This window comes from Rhinatrema bivittatum, chromosome 2 (assembly GCF_901001135.1).
Source record: "Rhinatrema bivittatum chromosome 2, aRhiBiv1.1, whole genome shotgun sequence".
Taxonomy (NCBI): domain Eukaryota; kingdom Metazoa; phylum Chordata; class Amphibia; order Gymnophiona; family Rhinatrematidae; genus Rhinatrema; species Rhinatrema bivittatum.
This window is the reverse complement of record NC_042616.1, coordinates 148,501,734-148,526,363: the sequence shown is the minus strand read 5'-3', so window position 1 is coordinate 148,526,363 and position 24,630 is coordinate 148,501,734. Positions and strand designations below refer to the sequence as shown.

The 24,630-nt window shown below is 43.3% G+C and overlaps 1 protein-coding gene across 5 annotated transcripts in view; it reads right to left on the bottom strand.

The window, feature by feature from the left end:
• Positions 1–24,630, bottom strand: part of NEBL (nebulette) — a 673,305-nt gene that overhangs the window by 108,193 nt on the left and 540,482 nt on the right. For 4 of the 5 annotated variants that reach the window (XM_029588726.1, XM_029588729.1, XM_029588727.1 and 1 more), the window contains 6 exons: positions 22,164–22,274; positions 19,105–19,215; positions 13,944–14,054; positions 11,968–12,078; positions 8,959–9,069; positions 6,111–6,215 (listed from right to left, as the gene is read on the bottom strand). The exons of the other annotated variant lie outside the window; for it this stretch is intronic. In XM_029588726.1, coding sequence (XP_029444586.1) covers positions 6,111–6,215; positions 8,959–9,069; positions 11,968–12,078; positions 13,944–14,054; positions 19,105–19,215; positions 22,164–22,274 — 660 coding nt within the window. The remainder of the gene's footprint in view (positions 1–6,110; positions 6,216–8,958; positions 9,070–11,967; positions 12,079–13,943; positions 14,055–19,104; positions 19,216–22,163; positions 22,275–24,630) is intronic. 5 annotated transcript variants of the gene reach the window in all.

The following is a 24,630-nucleotide window of genomic DNA, read 5'->3' as shown; positions in this document are numbered from 1 at the left end:
TTAAGGTCAGTTTAGGAATGAATATGTATTCCTATTGGCTGCCCTCTTATTTATTCATGTTACCAAGTTTCCTACTGACAGTATATGGGGGATGGAAATGGAAACAGTTGGTAGCTTGACAAAACAAGTAATGTGATCAGTCAATGTGACTAGAACTTGTGCCCTAACCCTGATACCAGGGGTATTGTGATCTTCCTGCACACAGTGCCCTATCCCTATTAATACCAGGAGTGTTGTGATCTTCCTGCACACAGTGCCCTATCCCTAATACCAGGGGTGTTGTGATCTTCCTGCACACAGTGCCCTATTCCTGATACTGGGGGTGTTGTGATCTTCCTGCACACAGTGCCCTATTCCTGATACCGGGGGTGTTGTGATCTTCTTGCACACATCCCGATATCAGGGATAGGGCACTGCGTGCAGGAAGATCACAACACTCCTGGTATTAATAGGGATAGGGCACTGCATGCAGGAAGATCACAACACCCCTGGTATAAGGGATAGGGCACTGTGTGCAGGAAGATCACAATACCCCGGAGGAGTGAGGGTCAGGCAGCTCCCCCCTGTCTGTGAAGCCAGCCTCTCACTAGTAATGCAGGGAGGGAGCTGTCTCAGACTTCACCATCCCCCCCCCCCCCCCTTACCCACACACCATTCACTAGCTGGGACATGGGGGAAGTCAGGAGTGAGGGTCAGGCAGCTCCCCCCTGTCTGTGAAGCCAGCCTCTCACTAGTAATGCAGGGAGGGAGCTGTCTCAGACTTCACCATCCACCCCCCCCCCCTCACCCACACACCATTCACTAGCTGGGACATGGGGAAGTCAGGAGTGAGGGACAGGCAGCTCCCCCCTGTCTGTGAAGCCAGCCTCTCACTAGTAATGCAGGGAGGGAGCTGTCTCAGACTTCACCATCCTCCCCCCCCCCCTCACCCACACACCATTCACTAGCTGGGACATGGGGGAAGTCAGGAGTGAGGGTCAGGCAGCTCCCCCCTGTCTGTGAAGCCAGCCTCTCACTAGTAATACAGGGAGGGAGCTGTCTCAGACTTCACCATCCTCCCCCCCCCCCCCCCTCACCCACACACCATTCACTAGCTGGGACATGGGGGAAGTCAGGAGTGAGGGTCAGGCAGCTCCCCCCTGTCTGTGAAGCCAGCCTCTCACTAGTAATGCAGGGAGGGAGCTGTCTCAGACTTCACCATCCTCCCCCCCCCCTCACCCACACACCATTCACTAGCTGGGACATGGGGGAAGTCAGGAGTGAGGGTCAGGCAGCTCCCCCCCTGTCTGTGAAGCCAGCCTCTCACTAGTAATGCAGGGAGGGAGCTGTCTCAGACTTCACCATCCACCCCCCCCCCCCCCCCCACCCACACACCATTCACTAGCTGGGACATGGGGGAAGTCAGGAGTGAGGGTCAGGCAGCTCCCCCTGTCTGTGAAGCCAGCCTCTCACTAGTAATGCAGGGAGGGAGCTGTCTCAGACTTCACCATCCTCTCCCCCCCCCCTCACCCACACGCCATTCACTAGCTGGGACATGGGGGAAGTCAGGAGTGAGGGTCAGGCAGCTCCCCCCTGTCTGTGAAGCCAGCCTCTCACTAGTAATGCAGGGAGGGAGCTGTCTCAGACTTCACCATCCTCCCCCCCCCCTCACCCACACACCATTCACTAGCTGGGACATGGGGGAAGTCAGGAGTGAGGGTCAGGCAGCTCCCCCCTGTCTGTGAAGCCAGCCTCTCACTAGTAATGCAGGGAGGGAGCTGTCTCAGACTTCACCATCCTCCCCCCCCCCCTCACCCACACACCATTCACTAGCTGGGACATGGGGGAAGTCAGGAGTGAGGGTCAGGCAGCTCCCCCCTGTCTGTGAAGCCAGCCTCTCACTAGTAATTCAGGGAGGGAGCTGTCTCAGACTTCACCATCCTCCCCCCCCCCCCCTCACCCACACACCATTCACTAGCTGGGACATGGGGGAAGTCAGGAGTGAGGGTCAGGCAGCTCCCCCCTGTCTGTGAAGTCAGCCTCTCACTAGTAATGCAGGGAGGGAGCTGTCTCAGACTGGTATCAGGGTTAGGGCACTGTGTGCAGGAAGATCACAACACTCCTGGTATTAATAGGGATAGGGCACTGTAAGAGATGACTGTAGTAGATTGAATAAAGATCTGATGTTTCTGCTCTCCTCACACCAAACAAAAACAACACACAAGCAGAGAAGCCCTTCTTACAAAGCTGAGCTAGTGAGTTAAGTAGGAGGAAAAGTAAACATACTGGTGCCAGTGTGGCTACTTAAAAAATACACTTACCAACAATCAATTACATATATTTGAACTGTGTACAGTTCCAGCCAGGACCACCTTTCTAAAATGCACAGTGATTGGCAAATTCAACATGCACTAGCATTTCAGGTGCCTGCTAACAAAAATAATAAACAAACAAGTTCTAGTCACGTGAGTGCTGATCATTACATTACTTTTTTTGTCAAGCTTCCAACTGTTTCCATTTCACATCCCCCCAACCATATTGGTAACATCAATAGATAAGAGCACAGCCAGCCAATAGGAATACATACATACATATTCATTCCTACGTGACCTTTACTGACCTGGGAAGTGTGAACACTTTGTTTCATTTTCTGTTGGTGTTCGTTAGTTTCCAGTTCCATTTCCCATCCCCCCAACCATCACCTCAGTGGTAACCTTGGTAACATCAATAGATAAGAGGGCAGCCAGCCAATAGGAACACATATTCATTCCTAACTGACCTTCAGTGACCTGGAAAGTGTTTATTTGTATCATTTTCAGTTAGTGCGCACTAAATCGAGTTAGTGCGCACTAACGGGGAGTTAGTGCGCACTAACTCGATTTAGTGCGCACTAACACGATTTAACGATTTTTAACGATAAATCGTTAGAATTTCTATTGTATCGTGTTCTATAACGATTTAAGACGATATAAACATTATCGGACGATAATTTTAATCGTTGAAAAACGATTCACATCCCTATGATCCAATGCACAAAATGTGAAAAGGGATCAGAGAAACAGATAAAACGTAAGGATAAACCTTTTGAGACATAAACTAATACACAGGGAAGAACAGAGTGACCCATCAGCAGCAGAATGTTTCTCAAAGGTAGATCATGCCCTTAATGACTGCACAATCAGGGCAGGAAAGGAAATTTTAAGAGTATACAAGGATGCAAACATTTTGATACTGAAATGATGTAATGCTTTGAAACGAACACAAAAGACCTTAACAAGGACATTGGTGACTTTCTAACCCATTATCAGATACAGGCCCTTTCAACTGTCAAGCTTTACTGTCACTGTCTCCTCTGTCATCACGCCTCCCCCTTCCCCCTTTTTTACTATGCTATAAAAGCATAAGCAGACAGCCTAAAGCCTAGCTGACTGTGCAATTTAAATCAAGGGGAACTGTGCTGTTTCCTCACTGAACTGACGAAGGGAACATAGCTCTTGCAAGTGAGTCACAGAAGTATACAGTTACTCCAATGATAAAAGGTATCACCTACAGTTTGCTTGTTGACCCTTATGTCTACATGATCACTAAACTTAAAATTAAGCAAAGCGGACATTTTAAAACATATTTTTAGAATCCACTTTTATGTGCAGTCAATTAATTTACTGGATTGTTTACGTAAGATAATGCAAAACTGCATTAGAGTAAAACCTATCAAAAATACAGCCCTCCAACTCTAATTAATCTAAAGTATAAAACTAAAAGTCTTCTAATAGTTGGCATGTCAGCTGATATCAAACAAGTCCACATTTCTTCAAGACACAGATCCAAAATATCCAAACTATTAAAATTTAAGGGCTCAGTGGGTATAACAGAACAGAACCTTATGCACTCAAAATAATTCATCCTTTCATCGAAACCAGGAGACAACTGGAATATATTTCAAAGCAGGGTCTATGTGTTTGGGTATGTGTGAGGGTATCTGGGGACAGGGTGTGGGTGTAGGTGAGTATGTGGAGAAATGTGGGTATAGTAAATAGAGAAGGTGATATGAGGAAGGGATGTAGGTGTGTTTGTGGGAAGGGCTGTGTTGGAAGGGAATGTATGTGGTGGGTGGTTGGATGTGGGGATCAGCTGTATGTCGGGGGGGGGGGATGTCTGGAGGTATGTCAGTGAGAAAAGTGCTTGTGTGTATGTGTGTGCATTAGGGATGTGCAATCATTTTTGCCGAATTGGAAAATTTCAAAGAAATAGTCCAATTCGGCATGGGTTGGAAGACCCAAATCCCGAGACGGATTTTCCCCGAACTTCAGGGAAAATTCATTGTTCGGTTAGCGCTGGGGGGAGGGGCACATTTATTTAAAAAAAAAAAAACACCTTAATCCTTCAAATTTAGTTAATTACAACCCCCACCCTCCCGACTCCCCAAAATGTTGCCTAAAGCCCCTGGTGGTCCAGCGGGGGTCCTGGGAGCCATCTCCTGCTCTCGGGCCATCGGCTGCCAGTAAACAAAATGGAGCCAGTGGGCTCTTTGCCCTTACCATGTGACAGGGGCTACCGGTGCCATTGGTCGGCCCCTGTCACATGGTAGGAGCAATGCCCGACCCGTAGCCCGACTCGGCAGAAAAAAAACGAAGCACATTCCTAGTGTGCATGTGTGTGGGGAGGTCTGTGTATTTTGAGAATGCCTTTTGTGCCATCCTTTGCCAGTTGCTTCAGTTATATCCCCTGGCTCATCTCTTTTTAGATGCGTTGCTATGTGGTAAAGTGCTTGAAGGGTGAAGGGGAAAGTTATTTGGAATGGAGCACTGGTTAGCATTATAAGGGGCAGATGAATTAAGCTGTGGTAGATCTGCTGAAGGTTTGTGCACGTGGTATTACATTCGTTTTTCCCCACTAAATCTTAAGCATGTATACACACAGTTAGCATGGAAAAAATGCACGCACAAACCCACTGAAAAGGCCGCAGCTGGTTTAGCAAAAGTCCATGCTAATACCATGCAAAGGAGGCAATTAACTATTCATGGGCAATGCAGAGAGCCGCACTGGTATTAGTGTGGGGTTTTTTTTAAGCAGGTTTTTTTAGCGTCTGAGTCAGGGCAGGGGTTAAGTGGAAGTACCTGTCTGGAGGTTGAAAAATTAAGAGGCAGAAGCCAGAAGAAAAGTTGGAGAGGGAACTGGCACGTCAGAAATGCTGAATGCTTTTGTAGCCCCTTCCAAATCTTTGCTGCATTTCCCCCGCTCACCGGTATCTACCATTATAGCTTCCACATGTTGGTGACAGATTACGAAGGGATTAGACATTGCTCTACCCACCTTCAGTCTCACTCCCGGACTACTAACTCACTACTGTCCTAAAGGCTTTCAACTGAGAATCAATTACGGGTCAGCATATTAATGCCAGTTTATGCGCGGTTTATTTCACAGGTTCTTCAGCGCGCGTTGTAGCACGCATATGTGTATGGATATTTGTTTTGCCCAAATTTTCTGCACATACTTCATTTGCATGCTGTCCGAATTATTATATACCATGAAGGTGCATGCTTTTGCAGCACACGCTAAAAAAAATCTGCCCAAACTACTAGCAATGATTTCACCGTGGGTCTTACTACATTGGCCCCTAACAGTTCAAACAATTTCTAACATTTTTCTATAGAAAGCAATGGGAATTGCTTGGGAGGGTCAGTTCTCTGAAAATACTGATACATATTTCTGATTTGTATTCACATTTTCTTCCTGCATACCAAATCTGGTAAATTTCCATCCTTTTTTGAAGAATTATTGTACCTACAGACAGACATCACTCCCCCTTTATACATTTTTTCCTACATTCCATTTGTTGTAAAACATAAAAATGTTAGCATCATGCACGGTAGATTGAGTGATTTTCTGCAAGAATTATATATCAGGTATATGCCAAGGAAATGATACAGACTGATGGACATTTATTTATGTATTTATTTTATTTAAAAGTTTTTGTACACCACTAATACGATTAAATTAATCCATCTAGGCGGACATGTGACTAATGAATGGATCCAAATGAAATGTTCCCACTCTAATGTTCCACCTTTTGAACAAGTAAATGAGAGCTAGTGACAATTACAAAACTATTTTACTCAAGAGATACTTACGGTACTGATGTTTTTCTGAGTAGTTTTAACTCTCTTAATTTCTGGGGTATCTGCTACAACAGAAAAGGTAGAAAGCATCTTCCCGGCTTCATCTTTGTATTTTTTCTGGAAAAAACCCACAAGATAATATAATACTTTAACACTTTTTAAAAAAAAATGTAGCCTGCATATGACTGGGTCATGCAGAACACTCAGTTTAAGAAATCTTTTACATTTAAAAGAGTGAAATTTCAAAGGAGTTACACACATAAAAGCAGTTTTCAAAAGCCCAGTTTTACGTTCCTCAATCGTTTTGAAAACTACTCCCATAATAAACAGCATTTCTGAACTGTTATGTGTCCTCTCAAGAACTGTTTTCAGGGCAGTCAGAAAAGGTGGGTCAGACGGGCAGCTGCACAGGGCACCATGCCTGCCACCCCTGCCGCTACAGTCATTACAGCAGTGGCAGATCTCAGCTCCTCTGCAGTCGCTTCTGTGCAACCCTAGGAGGAGTGCTGGTGGCTGCGTCATCAGATGAGGACACCCCTGCCTGTGCCATTGGAGGGGGATTCCCCCCCCACCAACCCTGGGCATCGCCACTCTGCACAGGGAGGCACAAAGCCTCACGATACCCCTGACTATAAAGACCTGCTGTAGGTTATAAGAACAGAAGTGATGGTAATAGTAAAAGAAGGACACAAAGCCTAGCTAGTAACATCAACCTTAATGCTACCTATATGTAACTGTGCAACCCCGTGTGTACTTTTATCCAGATTAAGGGTGAGAAATTTTCAAAAGACATTTTAGCCAGCTAAATCAGTATTGACCAGCTCAATGGTTTCTGTAAATTGCCCTCTACGAGGGTAATTTTTAGAAGGCATTGCCAAGAGTTAAACGATTCTTTACACAAAGAAATTGGAATTCAGAAAATTGTCAAGGTGTTGGTAAACGTATGCTCATAGATCCACTGCCAACAGTACAGGGAGGCGTTCCTAGGGGGCAGGGTTGAGGCATGGTATGGAACTATGCACATGCTTTTGAATTTTCAAAATGTCCGCGCGAAGCTTTGCCAAGAAAGCTAGTGGTAGAAATTAGCAGGGGCAAATATGTACAAATACTTTCTCTTAGTTAATTTTCAACGTGTAACTATACGGATGCTATCGCTTTGAAAATGCGTGCAAAATCCACAGGTAGAAAGTTTCCGCAGACTTTACACTTATGTGGCCAGTCTTAAAATGACTTCTACAAGTTTCCAAGCTGCACTTATATAAATGCAGTGTCCATTTACAACTTACAACAGAATAAAAAGCAATGTGCTTAATAACATAACACCAGCAGCTGCATGTGCAACAACCAGAACCCCTCTCTCATATCCACCCACCCAATGCCATGCCCACTAGTCCCATGTAATTATCAAGTCAAGACATGCACATTTAAACTCTAAGATTCCACAAAATGAAGTGGAAAAACAAGGCTGCGGTTTTATTTAAAATCTAATACAAAGTCTTAGCATCAATCTCTTAATTACAGAGAAGGTACACAGCATCTATAATATATCCACTTCAACTACTGCAGATTTCCACACCCAGAGACATTCATCAGTCCCACTGGAGGGTACAAAATAACTCCCACCACCCCCAGAAATGGAAGATGGAGGGAGGGGGGCCAGCAAAACAGCACAAAGGAAAAAATGAAGCCAGGGCCGGAGCGGCACCTCTTATGGCCACAGCTTCTTCTGGTCTTCTTCCTTCCTCTCCATCTTCTATTGTCTTCAACAGCAGGCAAACCTGCTACTCTTATCTGCCAAGGCCCTGTTTGACCTCTTCTCCCTCCTTGCCTATCCTGAAAGATGATGGGGGGGGGGGGGGGGGAAGAGGAGATTGGGGATCAAACAAGGAACAAAGACTGGGGGTGAGGGGCAGGTTAAGGACCAAGCATGGCAATGTGACACGCCAAGCTCCTCATGCATCCTTTGAATAAACGTGCAAGGTGTCATAATGTGTTTTGATACAATCGCAAAGCTATAATCTGTCCGCAATCATTTCACAAGAAACGTGTTCCTCACTATACATAATGGAGGTAATTTTCAAAAAGGATTTACACACTTGAAACTGGGTTTCGTGCGTGCAGATACACTTTATGTGCATAAGTGGGCTTTTGAAAATTAATACAATATATGCTACCATTACGCATGCAAAGGTAAGAATTACCTCCAGTGAGTGTAATATTCAAAGGGATTTCAACAGGTAAAAAGCCCTTCTCCTGCAGAAATCGGTCAGGAAACTGCCCGCCCTGTATAGGATAAAAGTGCGAGTGTAGCTCCAGGAGGTGCACACTTGTACCCAGCGGTGGATTCCCGAGGAAGACTGACCCGGGGATTCGCCGCCCAGGCCGGCCCAGGACACATCACGTGGTCTGCCGAGCGCGGCTCCATCACGGCCGCTCACGGACTGGAGCGACCGGCCCACCGGGGGATGCCCGATCTCCCGATAGTCCAATCCGCCCCTTGTACCCACTTTGTAATGGAGGCATTCCTGGGGAAGGGGGTCGGGATTAGGTTGGAGCTGAAAGCTGCACACAAAACTCTGGATTTTCACAACTATCTTGCACCTTTGGTCAGAAAAAGGAGGGGCAAAACTCTGCAGGTACTTTTGCCATGGCAACTTTCAAAGTAAAAGTGCAGATGTACTTTTCCTTCAAAACCTGGTGCAAAGACAGGGGGTAAAAAGAACCCATGGACTTTGCAGCAAGCCAGGCAGCTTGAAAATTGCCCCCACTAGTGTTACACAACTGTATTTAATGTATGCAATGTGGCCACGTTTTGGGCAGCTATTAAATGGGGTTTCGCACATCCACATTCTGAACTAACCTGACTCGAAATTTCAGAAGCTTTCTTGGCGCGCTGCATATCTGGGATATCCATACCCACTTGCATTCCTTTCCCTTTAATTTCAGTTTCCAGGTCTTTTCTGTATTCTTTCTGTAAAAAAATACAATTTGCAGTTCCACTACAAAATGTACATTAATTGGGTTACGCACACACCATTGCATTTATGTATACTTTTAATTGTGGTTTCCACAAATTGATTCGCACTAAGAACAAGCCATTTCAATGCGGTTTGGCAATTAAAAATCCTGTCAATGTACAATATTTCAGAACAATCAGCACAGTGAAGTCTGATTTGAAATAAAGTAACAATAAAAAAAGAGAATGATTCGACATAAACACTTCTGACACTTTTGTGCTCCCGTTCCTCAAAAACCGCTTTGAATTTTAAAACTCTACTTCTCCCCCAATTAGAGATTAATATGAAGTCAGTGATATTTGATGATTTCAAAGTTTTCATTTGAAAGTTTAGGAGAAGTTTGGGTTTAAAAGTCACTTTGTGGATATGTGCAGGAAATAAAATCCTTTCTGGTACTGCAGCACATCACCACCATGAAAGGCAGCATAGCAACGGGCTCGCACAGGCACAAGTCATGGGGCAGTGCGACCTGTGAACTTTACATAGCTGAAGGACTCGTCACATTAGTATAACAGCACAACTTGTTTACTATTTATTCTTTATTTGTGCCAGGAGCAGAAAGAAAAATGAAACTGTCAAATATTTCTGATAGACCATAATGGGAGCAACGTGCTGGCAGCAAGGGTCCTTTGGAGATTTTCCAACGCTAGGCAGGAGTAAACAGATTTGAGCCCGGGGGGCACTGGGAGATTTTTTTAAAAAGCCACAGAAGTGCAGTGGCAAATAACACCTTTGTGAGCAAGTTTCTGGGTAGCCCAGAAGGCATGAACCGATGGTTATTGGTGGCTTTTCCTCCTGCAGGCCGCAAATATCATTTTGAATATCCTGAACGTCCTTTCTATAACAGCTGCCAGATACGAACCATCGGGAATCCAGAAATAGTCAAAGAGAGGGTGAATTGATCCGGAATGAATTCTGGCATATCTCCTATGGTGTATGTCAACTCTTTTAAATTCTTAGGGGGTAAATTTCAGACTGCCCCTGGGCTGGCAAGCAAATCTACAAGGGGGGAACTTCCACAGAGTTTTTCTTTGAAAACGTGGGGTATGGGGACAGTGGGAAGCGCAGGTACTCGCGGACCCATGTATAGTGTTTTGCATCTGCAAAGTAAGCAAGGCAAAGAACTTGCTGGGAATTCAGGAGGAAATTGCATTTTGCAGTGCCTGCCCCAACCCCCACCTCGAAGCCTTGCAGGTAAAAAATAAACACTGTCATACAGGTGGGGCAGTATTCAAACCATGTTTTCCACAGGTAAACAAGCGCTTACCTGAGTAAAAACTTCGGAGAACTGCTCCCTACAACCGCCATGTATTGTTAAATAGATTAATAATTATGCGCTATAGGCTCCTGTTTCAGTACCCTCGTGGTTCCAGCTTTTCATCTTTTCTCTCCAAAACCAGCTCTGCATCCCTGCGATATACAGTATAGAGATGTGAATCGGTTCCAATTCCGGATCTGATTCACATCGTGATTTTTTTTTCGTCAGGCCCGATAAGGTTTTTTTTTATCGGCTGCGCCCAAGCCGATAAACAAAAAACCCACCCCGACCATTTAAAACTAATCCCTTAGCTTCCCCTACCCCCAAAAAACCTTTTACAGGTACCTGGTGGTCCAGTGGGGGTCCCAAGAGCGATCTCCCGCTCTCGGACCATCGGCTGCCACTAATAAAAATGGCACCGATGGCCCTTTGCCCTTACAATGTGACAGGGTATCCGTGCCATTGGCCGGCCCCTGTCACATGGAGGGAGCACTGGATGGCCCGCGCCATTTTTAAAGATGGCACCGGGACCTCCACTGGACCACCAGGTACCTGTAAAATGTTTTTGGTGGGGTCGGGAGGGTGGGAGAAGCCAAGGGATTAGTTTTAAAGGGTCAGGGTGGGTTTAGGGGTTATTTTTGTGTGCCGTTTTTCCCGCCCTCCCCCAAAACGATAAGAGAACCCCACGAACAATTTCTTGGGGTTTTCCTATCGGTTTCGGGGAGCCCCTGATTTCTGACGACTTTGAAAATATCGTACGATATTTTCAAACGTCAGAAATATGATTCACATCCCTAATACAGTAGAGGCACTTCTAAAGTACTACTACTAACTTTGTGGATCTAATGTCAACACAGACGTGGGAAAACGTTTTATTGAGAACTAGCTGTACCAGGCCACACGTTGCCGTGGCTCAGTCAGGTTTAATTTCACAATGCGCATTAGCTCTGCTCCGGCCGTCCCTACTCCCTCCCCCCTTCCCCGGCGGTGGACGGACTGGCTCGGCGACTCTTTTACCCTTTCCTCCCCCTCCTGTGTGTAACTGTCCGGCAGTCCCTACTCTCTCCGCCCTTCCCCGGCAGTGGACGGACTGGCTCGGTGACTCTTTTACCCTTTCTTCCTCCTGTGTGTAAGTGTCCGGCAGTCCCTACTCCCTCCCCCCTTCCCCAGCAGCAGAGAAACGGGCTGAGCCGTTTCTCGGAGTGGCGACTCGTCTGCCCTTTTCTCCTCCCCTCCGTGACACCCAGCACGTAGTGCAGAGCTCTATGGTCCGCACATGAGCGGTAGAGCTGCTCTCTACTGCGCATTTGCGGTCTGTCAGTCAGAGATAGCGTGTGTTGCTTTTACGTCCAACAGATGGCACTGGTTTTCCCCCCAAAAATGTTTTTACCTGTCCCAGATGTGACATCTATATAATATAGGTATATAAATACACGCGCGAAATCGAATGCAACGTTGTGTGAAAATTTGAAAGCAATCGGTGAAGAACTTTCGGAGATATAAGATTTTGAACAAATGAACATTTATATTTTTATTTATATAGATTGGATATTGTATTTTCTTCTGTTGAAAGTCAGGCGCAAGTAGTACTTACTTGACTTGCAATCTCTGAAGCCCTCTTGGCACGTTGTATATCTGGGATGTCCGTGCCTACTTGCATTCCCTTCCCTTTAATTTGAGTCTCCAAGTCTTTCTTGTATTCCTTCTAAGAAAGATAACAATTATTCAAATTGATAATGATATTTTGAGACTTTTTTTTTTTTACTTATAATTCAGTGATCCAGTTCTATAAAATGTGCCTTCTAGCCTTTGGGAAATTAACCTATTTGTCTAAAGTTAAAGAAAACCAAATTTTATTATTCCTCCAGAGTTTACGGATATAATGCTGTCCATGGCAGATAGATCTGACCTTCCAAATTCCAGCAAAATGGAATTTGTGAAAAACATTTGGAATATCCAATTTTCAATCAAAACTGGTTTAAATTGTTTAAATTGTTTAAACTTACTTTGACATAGTGAAAGCAATTTTCAAAAGCCATTTTTACCCAGTCTGAAAGCTGTGCATCCTATATAAAACGGGTAACAGTATGCGTGGGGATCAACAAAGCCCGGTCTTTACCCAAGGCTAGAAGCAGGTGGCCTCAGAGGCAGGGTTAAGTCAAGGGAGGCAATAGTGTGTGTAATGTTTGCATTGTTTTTCAGTGAAAAAAAGCATCTGTGGGCACTTTTTCCCAGGGCATTTTTCCAAGGGAATGCGCGCACCGTGCTTTCCCGTCAATAACTGGCACAAAGTCCGTAGATAAAAGAACCCGCTTATTTGCAGCTATCCGCGGAGTTTTGTAAATTGCAAATAATGCAGGATGATTTAATATTGCTTTTGTAGACAGATAAGAATACATTCTACATTTGCAACATGCTAAGCAGGTTTTCTCTGGTCCTGAAAAACCAAAGTTATCAGATTGGGGTTGATGCAGATTTGTACATAGAATTAATGGGTCAGCCTTGCCTCTGGATCTCACGTCTGTCTGTCAGTGCTAGCAGGATATTGGATGTTTTGTAGAGCAGAGCAAATGAGGGAAACCAACTACAGCTACGGTACTGACCCTACTGAACAAAGGAGCAATACTGAGAGTAGATCTTGGTGGAGATTCCCCTCCAGCCCTACAGGCCGGCGAGGGCATGTATATTACCTGGGCTTGTCATCTGGGTCATGGCAGGCTTTATAAAATTGGGATAAAAGGGGAACATAAGGTAAAAAATTAGAAAAGATTATTGCTTGTATAAGTGGCAGCTGGTCAAAGCAGCTCAAATGACAAAATACTGGACTGCATTCCATAGGTAATACAGAAAGCCCAAGTATCTGGGGACAGCAGCAGAGTTGAATACCTAAGCAGTTGGCAAATTTGTGGCGTCCCCTGGAAGTGCTGTGGCTGGTCTGATAACCTGCAATCAGTGTCTTTGAAGTAAATACTTTGACGTATGGCATGTTCATAGACCCAGTGTAGTTGCTGACAACTCAAAGCAACTGGCACACTAAAACGCTCCAAGCACTCATCAGAGCTGACAGAAAGGCCTACAGTATAAGGTACTGGATACCTCACAGAGCTAAGAACATGCAGGCATTCACCATTTCACTTTGAGCAAATCATGACACCTCCCGTTGCTTAAATTTAGAGAGTTAGGTCTTTTGTGAGAATTACAGAGCTGGGTATATTGAAGGCATTAGTCTAAACAGTTTATTACAGAATTCAATTCTAAACAGTTTATTATAGAATTAAAATCAAAAGAGCCTAAGGAAGGCATACGGTTACGTTAATAAAAAAAAAAAGAAAGGCTTACAGTATTTTAATTCTTTCAGAGTCTAAAGGAAAATGACTGAATTAACACAGATTTGAAACTTGTGACTGTAACATCATTGCCAAGGTTCCAAACCATGCTTTGAAGCCTTGGCAATGACTTTACTGTTCACAAGTTTCAAACTTGGACTAATTCTGCCATTCTTCTATATGCTATGATGTGTCATTGTACGCCAAGTGTTTCACTGGAAGTCTGTTAACATTCACTACAAACCTGGCTTGCAATTTCTGAAGCCCTCTTGGCACGTTGTATATCTGGGATATCCATACCCACTTGCATTCCCTTCCCTTTAATTTCAGTCTCCAAATCTTTCTTGTATTCCTTCTATTATAAAAAAAATATATTAAAAAAATACATTTGCAAGGCTAAGATCTTTATCAATCATAGGCCAGGATTTATCAAAATGCACTAAATATCACATGTGATAGGAAAAGGGGCATGTTTTATGGTAATAGGCTGTTTATTGCAAAGTGTGCTTTGCATAGGTATTAGCACAAACTGCGATAACTTTTTCACACTTTGTGATAAGTGCCAGAATTGTTGTATTTCCTACCTACAACCACTGAGAGAGAGAGAGAGAGAGAGTGAAGATTTGATGACCTTCAGAGTGAGAACATTGCACAAATCTCATCTTTTTGTGAGTTTCCTCACTCCGAAGGTCAACAAATCTTCACAAGAGTGCACTGTGCTGTTCGTACTTCGCACTCTGAATGTCAAAGTGGCCCCTAACCCCTACACTAATACCTAAACCTCATCTCGAGTAGCTAGGTGGGCCTCATTTCGAGGTATAAATACCTACCTAGTATGAGGGCCTTATAGCTAGTCTCAGTCTCTCTCTCTCCCTCCCTGCAGCTTAAAACACTATTTGTGAAAACATCACAAATAGCAATAAAGCCATATCACACAAATGAAAAAGGTGTCGTTAAAGCCATGTGATATGGCTTTGCAAAGCCAGCCCACTTGGCCAGAAATCCCACCCCAAACTTCTCCCCTTTTCCTAATTTGCATCACACCATGCGTTATGGTGTTTTCACATGTGTTAAAGGTGCTTTTCGCATGCGAAAATGCCATATAGCACTTTGATAAATGACCTCCATAGTTTTATATGGATCCAGCTGCTCAAGATACCACTTAAGAGAATTAATATCTCATTCTATGAAATCTTATTTTTTAATGACCTGTGTTTGGTAGGCAGAGCATATTCTGCTTCTAGAAGCCAATTAAATCTACTGCACAAATTATATGAGATCTCTAGCTATTTCTGGTAAGGTTGTGGCAAATCAAGGTACCATTTTTTATAATAACCATTTGCTGATCTGTTAGACAAACATCACCTTATATAAATAAACAACGGCAATTCAAATAATTTGGTGGCTTCTTGGCCTCAACAATGCAAAAATAAATCACTACCATTTTTGTTAACAAAAATGCATATATTAGGCACTGTACAATTGTGATATAATCCAAGAATCTATATTTAAAGCAGTGTTTAACAATAGCGAAATGAAAGAGGCAGCAAAATAATTAGAAGACTCCAATTTGCCAGGGTACTCAACTCATCCCAATTCACATTCAAACACAATAATTTAATTATTTTTATTTGACAAATTTGATGAATGACTTATGACCTGTTTCTAAGATATGAATTGGGGTGAACTGAGTACTTTTCAATTCTAGTTGTATATCGTTCAAACTTTCAATAGGATAGAAAATGAAAGGAAAAATGATGAGCATTATTGCTTCAAAACACATCTTAGTGGTACCAGGCAATTGGAGTCTTCTAATTACTTTGGGTCTATTTACTTTAGCTATAAGGATGAGTATAATGTAGATAATATCGCTATTGTTAGGCAGTGGCACTGCTTTGAATAGAGATTTATGGATTATATTAGGCAGGAAACAATTTGCATACACAGGAGACTTAATATATGCAGATTTGCATCATTATGTGTATTCATTCTGAATATCCTGAAAACCAAACCAGCTCTGGGGTCAACAGGACAGGTTTAAAAAGCTCTCAATTACATCCTATGCTAAAGAAAAGTTTGCATTACAAGTCCTGTATACCTCAGGAAAGTTGTATAAATACCCTTCAGCCAGGACCGGTGCTAGCGTTTTTTGCTGCCCTGTGCGAAAAATTACTCTACTGCCCCTCCCCCGATTCATTCAGTGCCTCTCCCCGGACCCATCAAACAAGCCCAGCTCTGTCCTGCAATTTATGTTTTTAAAAACTGACACGCCCCTCCCCCTTCCCCCCAGGACCCATGGATAGGGAAGGGTATTAGGTTCCCTAGGCAAATCTTACAGCCTTACACTTACACTTACTCTCACACACACACACACACACACACACCCTTTACAGAATCACACAATTAAATTATGCATTTATAATAAATTTTACATGAAAAAGAACATTCAAAAGTACAGTCTGCTGAGGCAATAATATCACTTACAACATGCATATTATATTTACATGCACTCTTGTGGTGCCAACCAGAAAACTCTGCAAAAAAGACACTTGGAACTTCTATGGAATTAGACTTTTTATAATGCGCATTGGGTGTGAGCTTGGCCCTCAGAAAGCCATGAAAAAACAGAATTGCCATTACACTATAGTAAACCTCCCATACCAAAACAACCCTAACAACCTTAGCTCTGAAAAGGCAACACTGCATACATTACACCAGGCCCTAGAATACCAATACAACTCTTATTAGGAAATCAGGCTGCTATAGATCCCTTCACAGAAATTACATGCCAACAAAATATCTCACCTCAATCACATATGCAAAACACAGACAGACCCTCACCAAATACAGAATAAAGAGATCAGAAAGTATAAACAGAAATGTGCTGAGAAAAACTGAACTGGAACCCACAACAAGCCAGCCTCTACATGCAGAGCAACAATGGAAAAACAGAAAAATTACCATTCTTCATAAAAACATTAAATAATAAAATCAAGAAATATAAAATAATCATAATAGTAAAATTATATTCATAACAAGAATAAATATTTCAAATAGTTAATGACTAGGACACACAACATTTCTCAAACACCAATAAAATATTTCAAAATATCTGATGAATAAAAATCCAATAATTAAAAAATGTTCTATTCTTCCCTCCCCATAAGATTAAATATTTCGAAAGAGCAGAATATTCAAATTAAAACTAATAAGGATTACAAATATCTCCTGCTCTCCATACCTGTGATCTTCTGATTTCCAGTCACCCTGAGATTGTTGTGGATTGGGGGAATAGGGATGCCCAAATGTTATCTTCCCTCTCATACACACGCATCATAATACATTCATTTTCTCACACACTCCCTCTCTCTCACACACTCGCACCATAATACATTCAATTTTTCACACACTCCCTCTCTCTAACAATCACAGTCTCCCTCTCAGATACATTATGTGTGTGTACCTGGGAGAGCCTATATATGACACATGGGCTCTCACAGGCACACAAACATACACACAGGCTCTCACACAGACATATTAACAGGCACACAGGCTCTCACACAGACACACACACATAGGCTCTCACACAGACACACATGCACAAAAACGCAAGCTCTCAGACACACACATGCTCTCAGTCACTCACACACATACACACATGGCCTCCTTTTATCTTCGGTTCCAGAGTTGACTTGGCATGTTTTTGGGAGCTGTTGACACATGTGCTGCTGAAAAGTGCATGAGGGCGTCAGATACTCCATGGGCCGGTTTTGAAAAATCCCCTGGGCTGATATTTTCCTGGAATCCGCCCCGGGGGCTACAGCGTCACTATGAAAGTATTCCACTCTCAGCAGTATCAGTGGTTGCCTGGACAGCGATGCTGGTAGCTGCCTGAAGCCAATCCAGGCAACCGTTGATGCCAATTGTATTGCTTCCCGATGACCTGTGCTCTTTTGGAGTGTCTGAGACAAAAAGCACTCCTGGGATCAGAGGGAGATGGGGAGTTGGGGGGACGGGACCCCCTTCCATGGTAATATTAGCGTCACCAAGGGGGAGGGGAGCTGGACTGCCTTCTTGGGCTTTGAGGCAGACACTTTTCTTTATGTTAATAGGTAGCCTGGAGGGGTGGGGACCACAGGCTGCAGGTCTGATTTTCCTATCCCCGTTGGAGGGGATCAGAGCAATGGGACCAGGCTTTTTTTTTTTTTTTAACACAATGTATGCTGTTTAACTTAGCTTTAATCTAAAGTTATCCAGTCACACAAGGCTGGAGAGCTTTAATCCTAACCGTCAATATTCAAAAGATAGATGGCTAGGCTTACAGTTTTCCAGCTGTAGGTAGTCAGATAACTTTAATCAGGGACATTCAGCTGGGCAAGTTATTTGTTCTTCTTTTTTTGAATATTGGCTTCTATATTTTTTATTGGAACACAATTTATTGTCTTGGTGATCCTCTGAGCCTTGCAGGTAAAATTCTGCTCCTCATATCACGAATCGGTGCAACTCCCGTACTTTGCGCTGAAGGCCAAATTTTAATATCCCAGTGCTTGCAAATACCAGGAGGTACACATGTAGTTGGGCTGTGCGTGTGCTGAGCGCATTTTTGCAATGGCCTGGCCATGTGTGTATCTCCTGGGGGGGGCGGTGCGCGGCGGGACAGTGACCATTAGGCCCTGTCTCGGGGAAGCGTGCACCGGCAGCCAGCCGGCCCACGGAACTTACTGCTGCTCGAAGGAGCAGGTAAGTTCGAAAATTTTAAAAAGAGGTTAGTTAGGATAGGTTTAGGGGTCAGGGAGGGGAAAAGAGAGGAAGGTAAGCTAGGGGGATAGGAGCGAACTGGGAGGGAACTGGTGTAGGCCCGATTGTGTCACCAAGTGTTTGAAACTAAAATCCTCCCTCCCCCCTTACATGCGAGTTGCATCCCAACCGCACATGCATGCACGATATATAAATCAGGCACGCATGCGTGCGCGGGAATTGTATTTTATTACATGCGCACGGCGACACACACATGTTTTAAAATCGCCACATCCATGTGCGCACACCGGGAACTGCACACTCATGGACACACTCGTGCATCTCTGAAAATCTGCCCTTGAGTGAATAACAGCCCAGCAGTCTTTGAAGGTACGTAAAATAGGAATAATGGCTTAAGAGTGGTCTCTGGGCACTGCTACAAGAAAAAGTGCATATTGTTTATTACAACAGTGGTGAAGATGAAGAATAACATGTATTAGGCCAAAAAAAGAAATGAGAATTGGGAACAAGATCAAAAGGAAAAACAATGGATTTGAGAAATAGTCGTGTCATGTCAATACTTTCAAAAAGAAATCTAGCAGTTTGTTGTACTTTAAGCCAAGAAGTAAAAAGGGAATGTAGCATTCAAAAATGTTTTCTCAACTGACCTGACTGATGATTTCTGATGCTTTCTTTGCTCTTTTGATTTCAGGAATGTCTGAGTTAAGTTCCATTCCTTTCCCTTTTATTTCACTTTCCATATCCCTTCTATATTCTTTCTGTGGAAAAGAATATTCATTTGAAAACATAGAGAAGATTATTTCAGATAGTGTGCAGAAATTTAGATTAATCAAAGAAAACAGAGAGGCCAAAATAACCCAATGCAAAATACCAACATTCATTAAAAGAATTGAGCAAAAATGGGTTCATACCCCAAAAAAGGCAAACAAGTGCTCGAAACTTGAAATATTATAATGATGATCATAATGGCGTCAGAGTCCAAAGCGGTACTTGCGAGTACTTTTAGTCACATTGATAGGAAACATTCCCGGGGGAGTGCTTAAGTTAGGGGAGGGAAAAGGGCACATGCAGATTCCATTTTCTAATCTTCATGCCTACTTTTCCAATAAAATTCTAGTGGCAGAAAAAGCAGGTGAAATTCACCACATGTACTTGTATCTAATGCGAGTTTCAAAGCAAAAGTACGCATGGTCTTTGCCCCAGTGTGGACAGGTTGAAAAGTTCCTGTAAAGTTTTAATGATGTCATATGTGATCCTCAGCGCAAACACACTGTGTAATATAATCTTTAATTCAATATAAAAACACATTTTAAAAGCACAAATTCAGGATCCCACAAACAATAAAAAAAAAGAACAGTGTCAGGTATGCTTCACACTGACACTTTAATTTTTATATAGAACAATAGAAAGGATCAAGCTTCATTAACAAACACAACTTTGCAGAAAGAAACAGTCGCAACCTTTTCAAAGAGCAGGACCAGACCTGAGTATGTATGAATACTGAAGAAAGTCATATGATCTTTATTCCTCCTATAATAGCACTCTAATTAATGAAGTGTCATAGCAACAAACTCCGAAATTATGCAAGTCAAATAACTTTGATTTGAACAATAGGCACATTTTCAATCAGAAAGAATCATAGCTACATCATACTACATTTCTGTTCAATGTAAACCGAACTGATTTGTAACTCCTTACAGAATTTCGGTATATAAAACCTGTTAAATAATAAATAAATAAATCAGTATTGGCCAGTTCACATTAAATTTACCACCAGCAATCAAGCATCATAGAAACATAGAAAATGACGGCAGAAGAAGACCAAACGGCCCATCCAGTCTGCCCCAGCAAGCTACGCAGTTTATCCATTTTTTTTTTTTTTAAATCTTCCCCCCCTTCCTTTTTTCTCCCCTCCCCCGTCACTATTGGCTTCCAGCACCCTCCGGCCCCAATTCCCTTCCACCCCTCCACCAATGCAGAGAGCAGTGCCGTATCCGCATCCCAATGAACATCCAGCTCAATCAGGGGTAGCAACTGCCGCAATAAACGGCCACACCCCTGCCCCATACTCTCCTATCAATCCTTACACACTAGCACGAGTCCATTGACACAAAAAGACCTTTCACAATAAGGTAGGGCATAATTGTCAACTCGGCCCCGCAAGTGCTTGAACGGGTAATGCAAGCATCTAGCTATGAGCAACAAAAGCTATATTTTCTCTTGATGGTTTATGGGATATTATTTTGATAACTATGGTTATGGAAGCATTCTATACTAATATCCTGCAAGATGGATTCGTCCCCTTAACTTTTGTTTATAATAATGCAGCTTGCTGCTTTCTTTTGTTCCATATGAACTAGGAACTATAGCATCCCCAGGAGCAGGTGCGAGCATCCCAACACCCAGCTGTTGTCAGGTTTGGGCCTCCATTAGCGCTCTGCTGAATATTCATATTAAGTTATATTTACTTATTTCTACATGTTATAGACTGTCCTTCTGCATGGCTGCTCCTGAATAACTGACCTCTGTGTAACCCCTGCCTGAGGTTTGCATGGGTGCAGGGGCTCACAGGGTTCTTGGGGGCCAATAGACCAACTCCAAACACTCTCTCTCAACTCTCTTTTACTGAAAGGGGAGGAATCTCTCCTCCAAGTTCTCGGTCTCATCTTTATCTGTGCAAGGGTTGTTCTCTACCAGGTCAAGGGAAACCCTTACCCTCCAGAGTTCGGACAAGTGAGGTTCCAAAGTAGGCAGGGGTATTTTTGTTTGGAGAGAAACAAATCTGTCCATTAAAATTCATTCTGTGCACAGAGTCCAAAATTCTCTCTTCTAAGTGGGGGATCTCTGAATATCTTAATTTTGTCTTACTCACAGTTCTCCAGAATCGCTTGCTGGAAAAGGGATCCCACCAGGAACACCACAGCTCTCTCAATGTTCCTCCTTCAGGGCAAGAAGGGAGCAGCAAAATCCTCCTCCCAGATCTTCCAACTGAAAATGTCTTTCCTCAAATACTGGGAAGTCACTTGCAGTGGGTCATCACCATATCTCTGCCCTCACCGAGGGTCTTCCCTATCTGGCCCCTCCCCAGAAAGAGACTTCTCTGTCATCTCTCTCCAGGCCAAAAACCAGGGGTCTCACAAAGAGCTTTCTTCAACTAAAAACTGGAAAAATCCCCAAAAAACAACCCAGAAAGCAAAACCCAACCAGCCAAGTAGTGACGACAGGCTGGAGTGCCTGAACTACTGCAAAGGTAGGTCCAAAAACAACCGCGGCTAAACTCTTCTGCTTCCTTTCAGTCCAAAATCAGACTGCACTGCCCCACTCTCTCAGGGAGAGAAGCTGCTTAATACCACATGGGGATGGCCATCCCAGCACCATCAACTGGGAGGGGATGTACTGAATGGTGCCTTCCCTAGTTCTGACCTTCTTACTCGGGCCTTTCTGGTAATTAACCCAAATAACTATATTTATTCGAGGAAAATGTGGCAATGTAAAACATATATGATACTATCACAATGGTATGATCATTATTACAATAGCTCAGCTTTCAAGCACTTGGGACTTTTTGTGCTGCTTTTAAAAATAGTGTGAACACCTTTTACCCCACGCTCTACTGGTGCATGTAAAGGTTTAGCACATTCTCTGCACAGTACCCTGCAAGAAATGTACTTTCTATGTCATCAATAACCTTGCCGCAATAATGTACCTCACTTAATATCTGTGCAGCATTTTTCACTCGAATCAAATCTGGTGTATCTTCCAACAACGTCAGTCCTTTTCCTTTCATCCCTTCTTCCAAATCTTTTCTATATTCTTTCTAAAAGATAAAAGAAAATTATTGTGTCACAATAAATTGTGTGTATGACCTTGGTAAAAAAAAAAAAAAAAAAAAAATCGCTCTTATTAGCTATCTGAGCTAGTTTCTTTAAAATCTCCTATGAAATATATATTACCTGAAGTACATTTATCAAAGCTGAAAAAGAATTATAAATGAAGAAATAAATGCACCAAAATGAAAAAAAAAATGTTCAGTAGTTGATTGCTTCCCTTCACTTGAAAAATGTCTCGCTTGTGCTTCTCTACATATTTATTCTCTTTGTATTTTAGATCTGCATATACATAGAAAAGCAGCATCCTTTTTAAATGATAGAGTGAGTTTACTACAGTTAAAGCCTTGTGTTTTCTGTGATTCTGTGGTTCTGGCAATTGCTGTAGAATTAAAAAAAAAACTGTCTACCTCTGATGACTTTTACTGCTGTTACTACCATTGCTTTAACTCTCTCCTCCCACCAGATCTCATGATTCTCTTTCTCGCTCTCTTCCCCATAAAACTTCCCATTTTTTCTCTCCTTTCTGTAGGCCATCATAGCTCTTGTCTTTACACTGATTCTGTTTCCCTACCACTAGCTTGAATTGCCCTTTCTGTCTCTACTGCTGTAATTCAATTTAAGCAGAGATGTGCATAGTAGGATTGCATTATAAACTGGAGGCATGGATGAAGGAAAAGAGGGATGGAAGAAAATGAAAGGAGGGATGATGAGAGACTTTAAAATTATGGCAAACTGAAGGAGCTAACAAATCAGATTCACAGACTGAAGAAAAACAAATCACTGGGATTGGATGGTATTCACCCAGGAATTCTGAAGGAACTCAAACATAAGTTGAAGATCTGTTCCAAGTGATTTGCAACCTATCATTTAAAACAGCCATGGTATGAAAAGCCTGGAGGATGGTCAATGTGACACCAATTTTTAAAAAGGGCTTCACGAGTGTTCCGGGTGAAGCCTGATGTTTGTGTTTAATGGGGAGAGTCAACATGATTTTGGCAAAGGGAAGTCTTGCCTTACCAGATTGCTAGATATTTTGAAGGGGTAAATAAGCATGCAGATAAAGATGAGCAAGTTGATTTTCAAAGGACATTTGGATTTTCAAAGGACAATTCCCTCATGAGACCCTCATCTTGAAACTGAGAAGTCATGGGACAGGAGAAAGTGTCCTGCTGTGAATACGTAGCTGGACAAAAAGTAAGAAACAGAGTGTAAGACTAAATGGTCAGTTTTACAAATGGAGAAAGGTAATTAAGGAGGGCCCCAGAAGTCTGTACTGGGAGCTGTGCTATTTAGTGTATTTATTAATGATCTGGAGAAAGGATTAATGAGAGGTGATTACATTTGTAGATGACACAAAATTGTTTTGAGCAGCAGATTATGAGGAACAGGAGAAGGACCTTGTCAAATTATGAGACTGGACATCTAAAATAGCAAATGCAATTTGATGTGGAAAAGTGCAAAGTAATGCATGATGTAAGGAAAAATTGTTATGTTTCGGTATGGCAGTGAAACCTGGGCCAAGGTGAGAGGTGTCGCCACCCACAGGGAGGTGCCCTGTGGGCCTTACTATCGGTAGATGTGGTCAGTAGCTAGGATAAGCTGTAGAGTTGACTTTATTATGGGAGAGAAAGAGCATAACCCGTGGAGTGGGGTATGCAGAAATAAAACAGTTTGTGTGCAGAACCCGAGGAGCGGATAGTACAATCCGAGTAGAGTTCTGGAGCTGTGGAGTGAATCCAGGGGGATACCTCAGATGAGACAATCCGGTAGTGGCCCGCAGCGTGGGGTAAGCTGAGGATGACTGGGCGAGGTAGATGATGTAGAACAAATCTGAGGTCCTAGAGCTCAGACAAACACAGATGTAGCAGCAGCACCTGCAGCACAGGATAGAGGTAGCAAGTCCTGCTGGAGAGAATGCGGTAGTGGCCCCAGGCACGGGGTACACAGCAGGGAATTCCAGCAAGTCATGGCAGAGAGAAGTTGAATGGTACTCACAAGGCTTGGTTCCGAAGATAGGCAGGAAGGCCCTCCGAGGAGCGGATAGCCTAGGGATGCGGAACAGCCCCCGAGGAGCGGGTACTCAGAGCATTCCCCTCCAACACAGGAACCACTTCTCCAAGGAGAAGTGGATTCAGCAATGAGAAGAACTCCTTGCTAACTTGTCCAAGTGCAGGTTCAATCAGCTTAAGTACAGCGAGGTGGTGACGTCATGTGGAGGGGACGCCCCCGAGGTTCCCCCCATGACATGAATAAAAGATGATCCGTGCGCTAAGTAACTCCAGGTACAAAATGGTGGTCGGCATCGCCCATGCCGTTCTGGGGATGCCAGGGAGGTCAGCGTTC